The 10,263-nt window shown below is 43.8% G+C and overlaps 1 protein-coding gene across 2 annotated transcripts in view; it reads left to right on the forward strand.

Moving 5' to 3' along the window:
* The window catches only part of RARS2 (arginyl-tRNA synthetase 2, mitochondrial), a 40,747-nt gene extending 31,643 nt beyond the window's left edge, over window positions 1-9,104 (forward strand). For both annotated transcript variants that reach the window (XM_052781557.1, XM_052781558.1), the window contains 6 exons: window positions 2,374-2,441; window positions 2,541-2,650; window positions 3,704-3,799; window positions 6,565-6,639; window positions 7,544-7,607; window positions 8,960-9,104. In XM_052781557.1, coding sequence (XP_052637517.1) covers window positions 2,374-2,441; window positions 2,541-2,650; window positions 3,704-3,799; window positions 6,565-6,639; window positions 7,544-7,607; window positions 8,960-9,046 — 500 coding nt within the window. In that variant the 3' untranslated portion in view covers window positions 9,047-9,104. The remainder of the gene's footprint in view (window positions 1-2,373; window positions 2,442-2,540; window positions 2,651-3,703; window positions 3,800-6,564; window positions 6,640-7,543; window positions 7,608-8,959) is intronic.
* Window positions 9,105-10,263: the final 1,159 nt, after the last annotated feature.

Below are 10,263 nucleotides of genomic sequence, written 5' to 3' on the forward strand. Positions count from 1 at the left end.
CTGAACTCTGCAAATTTGATAGGTTACATATACCACAATAAAAAAAAGCACTTGGCCTTTGCTAAAGTGGAACAGATTTGCCTTGTAAAAGACTATGACTAGAATCTTCCTTTCTCTCCACTAGTGACAAAACAGGAAGAGTAGACCCTGGTAGAGCACACTGTGATCTGAGTTTAAAAAGAGAAAGCATTATATGTGTCAAAAGCATCACCTTTTCACTAGGCAAGGTTGTGGGTCCAAACAGAAGTAACTGATTTCCCAGAAGATTCAGCTTCTAAAGCGCTGTTATCTAGGCAATCTTACTGTACTTCTGATGAACTGGAGCACCAGCTTGGCCCTGTGAACTTCCCTGTGAGACAGGGAATGAGACAGGCCCTTCGGTGAATTTCTGTACGCAACAGCATGCTGCTTATCTGCTAAAGAATATCACTCGAGTTGTGAAAAAGCTGGAAATAGCTTTGCAGACATGTCTCTGCAGCTGTTGTGAGGACATTCTCTCTTAGACTCTCCTAGATTAATCAGGTTTTGTAATGATAGACTTAAGTTCTTTTGTAATGACTTAAGACTTTTGTAATGATAAGAGTTAAGTTAGTCAGAAGTGCTTTGGAGAGGCTCTTGTCATGTCTACCCAGGAAGAAGGGCAAATCATGCCTAACTTATCTAGTGGCCTTCTATGATGGAGTGACTGCATTAGTGGACAAGGGAAGAGCTATGGATGTCATCTACCTGGACTTCTGTAAGGCTTTTGATACAGCCCCCCACAACATTCTTATCTCTAGATTGGAGAGATAAGGGTTTGGTGGATGGACTGTTAGATGGATAAGGAATTGGCTGAATGATCATGTCTAAAGAGTTATGTGAGTCAGTGGCTCAATGTCCAAGTGGAAATCAGTAACAAGTAGTGTCCCTCAAGGGTCTGTACTGGGACCAATACTGCTTAATATCTTCATCAATGACATAGACAGTGGGATTGAATCCACCCTCAGCAAGTTTGCAGGTGACATCATGCTGAGTGGTGCAGTTGATTCACTTGAGGGAAGGGATGCCATCCAAAGGGGTGCTTGAGGAGTGGGCCCATGCAAACCTTATGAGGTTCAACAAGGCCAAATGCAAGGTCCTGCAGCTGGGTCGAGGCAATCACCAGTATCAATACAGACTGGGGGATGAATGGATTGAGAGCAGCCGTGCCAAGAAGGACTTGGGGGTACTGATGGATGAAAAATTGGATGTGAGTTGGCAATGTGTGCTTGCAGCCCTGAAAGCCAATCGTATCCTGGGCTGCATAAAAAGAAGCGTGGCCAGCAGGTCAAGGGAGGTGATTCTCCCTCTCTACTCTGCTCTCTTGAGACCCCACGTGGAGTACTGTGTCCAGCTCTGGGGTCCCTGGTACAAGAAAGACTTAGACCTGTTCAGGTGGGTCCAGAGGAGTGTAACGAAAATGGTCAGGGCTGGAACACCTCTCCTATGAAGAAAGGTTGAGAGAGTTGGGGTTGTTCATCTTGGAGAAGAGAAGGCTCTGGGGAGATGTTATTGTGGCCTTTCATTATATAAAGGGAGCTTATAAGAAAGATGGAGAAAGACTTTTTCACCAGGGCCTGTAGTGACAGGACAAGGGACAACAGTTTTAAACTGAAAGAGAGTAGGTTTAGATTGGAAGGAAGAAATTTTTTACAATGAGAGTGGTGAGACACTGGAACAGGTTGTCTAGAGAAGTTGTGGATGCCCCATCCCTGGAAATGTTGAAGGTCAGGTTGCATGAGGATAGTAACCTGATCTAGTGAAAGATGTCCCTGCCCATGGCCAGGGAGGTTGGACTAGTTGGTCTTTAAAGGTCTGTGCCAACCCAAACCATTCTATGATTCTCACAGCTCGGGTTCTCTGAATACAGTCAGTTTAGATATCTACAGTGGTTGGTGTGAATACTCCCTAAATGTACATCCAAGTGCTCCATTAGTCATTGGAACAATTTTTCTTTGGCTATTTATGCCTCCCTATCACTTGGAGTTTTTAAACAAAATCTGAATTGCCCTGTCATTCTCTTCCTGATCTTAGAGATTGGCTGTCTGAATTGTGAAGAGGAATTCAGTGTAGTCTATCCCATCTGTTGTAATGAATGCTTTTGACCTTAAAATCTGCATTACACATACTAGGGGAAGTGGGGGAAAAGCACATCTGAAACAGCTGTATCTCAACTTTTAAGGAAGATTTTTATCCTGGACTTCATTTTTATCCTGGAATTGCATCCTGACAATTTCCATATTGCTTGCTTGCAGTTATGGAAGATCTGCTGTTTAATTGGCATCTCCAAGTCTGACCAAGGGTGTCGTTATGCTACTACAGAGTTACAATTTCTTTTTCTCTGTTTCTTGTCAGCAACCAAAGAGGTAGAAGACCCTATGGAGACAGCAGAGAAAGTTGGTCTTGCAGCAGTAATAATTCAGGTGAGTCTGAGCTGCCTCCAGAGGTGTTTGCATCTTCTGTGAAAAGTTAAAAATTGAGATGGAGAGCTGTATCTAGGTGACATTAATTTATTGTTCCAGGACTTCCGGGGCCTTCTGTCATCTGATTATCAGTTTAGCTGGGATCGAGCTCTTCAAAGTCGTGGAGATACAGGCGTGTTCTTGCAGTATACCCATGCCAGACTCCATAGGTAAGAGGACCGTTTGTATGCAGAAGTACAGTTTGACATGTATTTTAACCTTATTAACTTACTGCTTTGTTAAGTAGTAGTGTTAACTCCTTCCCTAAATATGACACGCGTTCACTTTTTCACCAGAGGTGTGAGTTTATGATAGGAATCACTGAGACTTCTTGGAAGAGCAAGCCAATTAAAATGAAATTTCCACCTCATTTCCACAGGTCTGAGCTAACTGTCCATGTACTTTCCCAGTTCTAGGAACAGCCTCTCTGTGTGTTTGGTGTCAGTGATGAAGAATGGTGGCCCTAGGATTAAAGAAACTGATGTCAAAACCAAAATGCCAGTACTTGTAAAATATATCAAATCACAGAACTTAGGTGTTTTTAGCTACCACTGTAGCTAGTGGGGTTTTTTAGACATTCTATTATTTCCCACTGTTGGTAACCAAGCTTAAAAGCAGACCCCTTCCTGTTGACTCAGGTCAAAGACCTGACATGTTTGGTTATTTTCTAAAAAGAATTTTAAAAGAGTCCAGTTTGAACAGTTTTAGCAATTATAGTGATATTTCAGATCATTTTTAATGCAGACATGGATATGTATTTTCATAAAAGCAAGTAAGAGACCTTCCTGTATCAGGCCAAAAGCCCATACAACCTGGTATTCTGTCTAAGGCAATGGTAATGGGAGATGGTATTCAGGGAGAGCATGCAAGCCTGATCCCTTTCTGTAGTTTATTCTTCGTGTACTCCCTTATCATCTAGGTATTGATGGTATTATGGTACCATTACTAGGGTATTGACTACCTCCGTAGTCCTTTTAGCATCAGCTTCTGGGCCTGTTTTCCATGCATATCTCTAATCCTGTTCATATTGAATAGCTATCACAAATTCTAATTCTTTTATCTTGGGTTGAAGTCAGCTAGTCTGTCTCAATGTTCCATTCAGCTTGACCAGAAAATGCCTACCCTTTTTTTCTTAAAAACACAAATTACTGTTTCTCTTGTTCAGCTTTGCTAATAAGAGTTTTTCATCCAACATTTGTTTGTTTTTCATCCTTACATTTTAGTTTAGAACAGATGCATGGGAATGATCAGCTAACGGACGTTAATGTGGCATGCTTGCAAGAGCCAGATGCCATCTCTGTTCTTCAGCATCTTCTCAGGTTTGTCTAGTTTTCTTTCAAAATACCAGTTCCCTTAAAATAAACTTCTGAATTTGTTGCCAGCCTGTTGAGCAGGCACAGACTGCACGATCATAAAAGAAAAATGGCTGTTTCAGGCAATGGCTCGTCTGTTGGGTCATACTGATTGCCAACAGTAGCCCTCACTTGAAATCTTTGTGGACTTTAGAAACCACACGAGGGAAAAAGAAGTATTTGGAACATACTCTGTGTACATGAGCCTCTTAATTACTTTCTTGTCTTCAGAAAAATATGCTAAGCTCTATATAAATACTAGCTGCAGATTAGCTTGGTTCCTCTTGTTCTGTTTTTGTCATGTGGGAAAGGGGAGAGGAAGTGCTCCTGGGTGACGTGAAATGCGGTATGTGCATGCACATTCAGTAGCTCAACATCCTTCAGAGCTACTGAACATGCACAACTAATACCTTTTAATAGAAGTAATGTTCTTCATTAATCAGTCTTAAAGCTGAACAGTTTCTGTTTTCATTATTTCACAGGCGTGTAATTAAAATACGGAGACAAGGGAGTTGTCCATGTTGCGCAGCCTGTGATGGAGTTGGAAATAATTGAGGCTTTCAGAATTCCTAGTGAGAGGTCCTGTATACTGCATTGCGCACTGCACAGTGCCAGAGAGTTAACTTCTTTGGGCACACTAAGGGTTTCTTGAGGGCATCTTTTTAAAATTCAGACTTCCAAAAGCCATGCCAGAGTCCCAGGTGGCGCCTTTCAGCCTGCAAGAGTAGGTTGCAGAGTCCTACTGTTAACTGCAATTGCCTCAAGAGGTCTGCCTGCAGTTTATTGTATGCTGCGTGTTCTCTTGAGCAACAGCAAGATCAGCCAGCACTCTAAGTAAGACCAGTAGTGTCTTATTTATCTAGTGCAATTGTATTTCACAGAAAATTCGTGAAATTCTTGGTTTTATCAATTAGTGTATAGCTGCCTGTCTTATGTGTGAAAACTGACAGGGTTAATGTATTTCAGTTTGATTTGCAGGGATCACTGCATCCCAGACATGTGTCCATTTCCAAACAGAGGTTGTTGCTCCACTGCAGGGCTCTTGTTTTTATAGAGCTTCAGGTCTCCTTATTGCAAAGGCTTTTGAGTCTGGCCAGGCACCATATGGAATCTGTATGAAACATCTCCTGGGGCCTTTACTTTCAGCAGAAAGCAGTATTTAGGTTATCCACTAGACCAGGCACTCAGTGGCTAACAAACTCATGTTTAGATATCCCATGATTTCAGGAGTAACAATTACTGTTCAGTCCTTCTTGTGAGTCACCATGAGTAGATTCTTCTTGAAAAGTTTCTATGATAAACAATCCTGACTTGTCAGAAGCCCACTTCCCATGGCTCTGCTCTGCTGTTTGAAAAGCTACCAAACATTTGCCCTTAAAATTAGCTGACTAGTTCTGAATGCCATTAACTTTGCAGACTAATGAATAGTAGATTGAAGGTAGCATGTATATCCCTGCAAAAGTGGACTTATTTAACTGATAAAATAATCTAACAAGTTGTTGTAGGCCAACACTGAAGCAGCAGCTTCATGAAGCAGCAAAATTGGTATCAAAAGAGGGCTCTTTGATTTGATACCAACTTTGTTGCTTCATAAAGCTTTATTAATGGCTGTTTGATGGTGCTTGTTAAGTTAATAGTAATTTTTCTATACCTACATTGCTGTCTCTGAGGAGCCAACAGCTGCTGGTGTCTATGTGGTCCCTGAGAAAATGCAGAGCTTCCCCTGATTTTGTCTCTTTCACATCTGTTGCACAGTGGTATAAAGGCAGTGACCCTCCCTGTTTGAACAGTGGCCACCTGCGGCGTGCTGGCTGAGATGAGCTGCTGAATGCACGTGTAAGAGATGTTTTTGTAGCTTACCCGCCAAGGGAATGGGGAACACTCCCTCCCTGGTGCTATAGCTCTTACGTGACCACTGAGCCCCCATTACCAGACATCACTCCCCAGTTCTCCCGCAGCTTGCCTTTGGAGGAGGAAGATCCCAGGGAAGTTTGGCTCGGGCATGCTGGAGGGGATGGGCCTGGGAGCTGAGCAAAGACTAGGAGTAGTCCACTCCCCACTTTGAATTTGAAATCTGTTCGGCCCCAGAGGTGCTGGTAACTTCTTGCAGGCTGTGAAAAAGAGGATGTGCACAAGTGGACAGCAGAACACAAGAAGAAAAAACATGGATCTCCATGACTCTGCCTGTACTATCCAGTTTAATACTGTCTTACATAAGTCAATTTTATTCCAGGATTATGTAAACCCACTTTGTTTTTGTCTTTTCTAATGTTACAATATTTCCTTTAGCTACTTAAAATTCTAAGCTGCATTTACTAAAGGCAACATACATACTCTAAGGGACTATTTTGACTGCCTTGGTTATTTAATACATTTTTTGCTCCTAGGAACTTACAGTTAGTGTTGAAATGTAAATCCAGACATAATGTTCCAGGAGCAAATATAGCTCTTGTGTTCTATTTGCTATAGCCTGCCTCTCTGAGCTCTGCCATCTACAGTGTTTGCATGAAGAGGAGCAGAAGCAATCATCTCCTTCAATAATAAGTGAATGAGAAAGAAACAATCAATTGTGTGCTAATTACATGGCTTAGGTCTGGTTCAGAAGATTATTTTGGTTAATTCCGCAGTTGTGGTTGTGTGTTTGTTCTGACTTAAGCAAGTCTGATCAGCCTTATATCTGAGTACACCTTCCTACCACTTCAACACCAAACCACCCTTTTCTTTCTTCACAGGTATGATGAGGTCCTATATAGATCTTCTCAGGATCTGCAACCCAAGCACATTGTCAGCTACCTCCTCACACTCAGGTAAGGTGATTGCTGATACCGGCGTCCGTCTCTGGTAAGGACAGGTCTTCCTGAGCTGGCTCTGCAGCCCTCACATCTGCACTGCTTTGAAGAGTAAAAACAGTGGGAAGATGTAAATTTGTGGGGCAGTTTCTCTAGAGCAGGAAAGGTATAAAGTAAAGTAGGATAGCAAATAATATAGTAGAGATCAAGGTTGGAACCAGGAAACAAAGGAGCCAGGAGCCTCCTCAGAAACTAACTGCTTTCAAGAAAAAAGAATCACTTGGCTGTAACCCAATGTCTGAACCCAGAATCATGCTGGACTAATCATATCTTACAGAGCAGATCTGAGCTGATAATATGCTCTCAAATCTCAAAATTTCAGCTAGGAAATTTTGTCCAAACCCCTTTTAACCACTGATCTCAGCCTATGTGTTGAGATGGACAAAGCATATTATTACAGTAAGTCATACTGCATATGTGACCTCCATAGGGAGGGTCCCCATAGAGACCTCTCTGATTTGACAGCACAGCGGAATACGGGAGCAGACTTGCTGGAGGAAGCTGTAGAGCCTGTGTATGGGGAAGGCTTTAACAAGTTAAGGAAACTTGTCTAAGGAGTCCTGCCCCTTGGGAATGACAGGGCAGGCTCTCAAGGATCTTTCCAGACCAGTTTTGGGGTTTGTTGATCGTGGGGGTGGAGAGAATGTTTTGGGCTTATTTTATGAGCCATATGTTGTTGATGGCATGCAGGCTACAGAAAACCATACCCTCCCTCAGCCAGGTGAAAGAGGCTGTTGGAAATAAGTCTCTGGCGTGCTGCAGTTGTGGCTGTTCCAGTTCTGCTGTTTTCTGTAGCCCATAGCACTGTTCTTGTCAAGAGAGTTGCTTGTTCTCACCGTTCTCACTGTGCTTTCCATTTCAGCCATCTTGCAGCTGTGGCACATAAAACTCTTCCTGTGAAAGGCAGCACCCCTGAATTAGCCCAGGTATGGCACCGGGTTGTTAGGCGGTGGCTGGAGCCTGTGTAGGGCGTCCCAAGGCATGATCCACTAAGGCTTTGCCAGCCCAGCTGTGTAACCACTGGGGGGCTCATGAGCCAACAGTCAGGCTCTCCCGTGGGTGGCACTGCTTTGGGAAGGCAAGGGTTGCTGTTCATGGCTGTGCCTGCTAGAGCGGGCTGCTCTGCCTGACCTTCCCAAAAAAGAATGCTCCATAAGGACAACTGCTCCAAACCCAGTCAAACCCCTTTCCTTATCGCCTTTCCTTCTGAACTTTTAAAAAGTAAACATTTGAGTGTTTATCTTGCTGGTTAATTTCTGGTGGTTTCCTTTAGTGGTTATGTGGGAAGACAGAGAATTACGAGATAACTGAATCTGTCTCCTCCCTCTTGCCACCTACATATCCCAAGTTGTCTGTATTGCCTTTCCAGCTAAAGCACGGAGGCTGACAACTGTTAGCATGCAGTTCCACATAGATGCAAATTATTTTCTACTGATCTTCCAGGCAATGTTTGACCCGTTAACTGCTCAGTGAATGATATACTAATTACACTGCCTTTCTTATTTTCTCTTTCATCTATTTCAAAAGCAATTACCTAGCTGATTTTGGTAGGAAGTCACATCCAAGTGTTGAGCTGTGTTGTGGGGGAAAAAAATTCAGTGGCATTGATGGAGCTGCACTCTGTATTTGAGCTTAGATGCTGTAGGTACTCCTGCCTTTGAAGATGGACTAAGACAGTCCAAGCTACAAGTAAAATTTCAGTTCCTTATCCTGTAAGAAAACCCCTTACAGTGTGACAGCTTTCAAGAACAATTTTTTTGGAGCAAGGCTGATGATAGACCCCTTCCCAAACAGCCAGCTGTGTAACAGCTAAGACATTGACAAGGATGAGTGAAATTTTCAAAGCAGCCCATAGTTGCTTGACCACCTCTAACCCAGGCACAATGAGAGGAGGGATTCCAGCAGTATCCTCAGGCTGTAACAGCTTGTGGCGCATGAAAGATTTTAACTTTTTAGTCATTGCTAGCTCATTTGCAGGCATCGCCTCTGGTCGCTCTGCCCTGAGGGTATTAGACTGGGCTGGACACTCCTTTCCAGCTTCCCTTGGTTGACAAAACTGTCCCTCTGTTGACACTGCAATGGACTATCCACAGCTGGTGCAAATTCTGCCAGCACTGGTGTGTTAGTCAGTACTCCAATTATGCGTATGTCCAAATCCCAGTGCCCTGCATGGGCACAGTGTTCTCACCTCTGCCAGGCTGCTCCTACCTGCTGTCCTGAGAACTATGCTCTGTTCTGTAGCGATATCGTTACGCTGACAGCTGTTCTTGTTTTGCAGGCAAGGCTCTGTCTCTTTCAAGCTGCACGCTTGGTTCTAGCCAGCGGAATGAAACTTCTTGGAATTACACCTGTAACTCAAATGTAATGAGGCTGTATGCAATGTGAAGTCACATCCTTTAGTAAAAGGATTTTTTTCAAGATAATACTCTCCTGCATGTCATTGCTAATGCAGTGTGGAAACTCTGTCTGCTCTTGGAGGTTTGTACAGTCCATCACACCGACTGCAGAAGGGTTGCGTGGCACAGCCATTTGGGGGAGGCCAGGGCTGTCACAGTCGCTTTCTCCCAGGCACTTGGTAGGAATAGTGTACTTAAGATACCAGTCTTCCTGGTATTTCCCATAAAAGAGAACTGCTCTGCATTTACCCTTGTAAATATAACATCCTTTTGGTAGAGGAACTGGTAGTAACTGTGCTGCCCTAAGTGATCAAAGTTCTCCCTGTCTGCAGTTGCCATTGTGTACTTAGGCCTAGTGGTACAACAGCTACAGCTGCCCTGTAACAAACTGGGTTAGTCAGACCCTGCCAGGGAATTTTTTCCTGTGTGTTGTACTGCACTCGCCCTTCGGTAACATTAGCCAAGACCAGCTGCCAACTCTGTCACATCCTGTTCCTCACCCATTCCTCTGTCACACCGACGTGATGACCAGGGAGAAGAGGGTTTGCTGCCCAGCTGGTGGAAGAGGAACCACAGTGCTCCCTCAGCACCATACATGCAGTCAGACACGGCAGCTGCTGCTTGGCACCCCCGAGCCACCACACCGCTGAGGAGAGGTGCAGGTGGCTGCTCCAGCCTCTGAAATGCCTGACAATGCCCACCACCACCGAAGCCTTGACTCACCAGAGCGGCGCTCTGGTGGCACACTGTTCTAGATGCACAGAACAGCTGGTGAAAGGCAGAGAGGAGCATCCCCTCCCACTGGAACAGAATTTAAGTATGTTTGTGTTTAACACGTCCCACTTTCAAGGAAAACACAGCTGGTTAACTCATGTCTGAAGAAATCTAACCAGGATGTAAACTTGGTCACCTTTCTGACTCCACTTTCAATGTAAATGAGTTGCCCAAATGCACCAAAGTCAGTTTTCCCTCAATGCACAGTTGCAGTTTCTGGAAGGCCTCAGAAAATGAGGGAGGAGGTTGAAATTATACAGTCGGCACTCATAAATTAAATCAAAGCCTAACATGCCTTACAGGAACTCTTTTCAAGCATCACTCTGTGTGCACAAAAAGGCTTAGAGAGAAAACGTACAGATAAAAATCTTCTAGTCTGACACTGAGTTGACTCATTCATACTTAAGCCAGA

Source organism: Harpia harpyja, chromosome 3, assembly GCF_026419915.1.
Source record: "Harpia harpyja isolate bHarHar1 chromosome 3, bHarHar1 primary haplotype, whole genome shotgun sequence".
NCBI lineage: Eukaryota > Metazoa > Chordata > Aves > Accipitriformes > Accipitridae > Harpia > Harpia harpyja.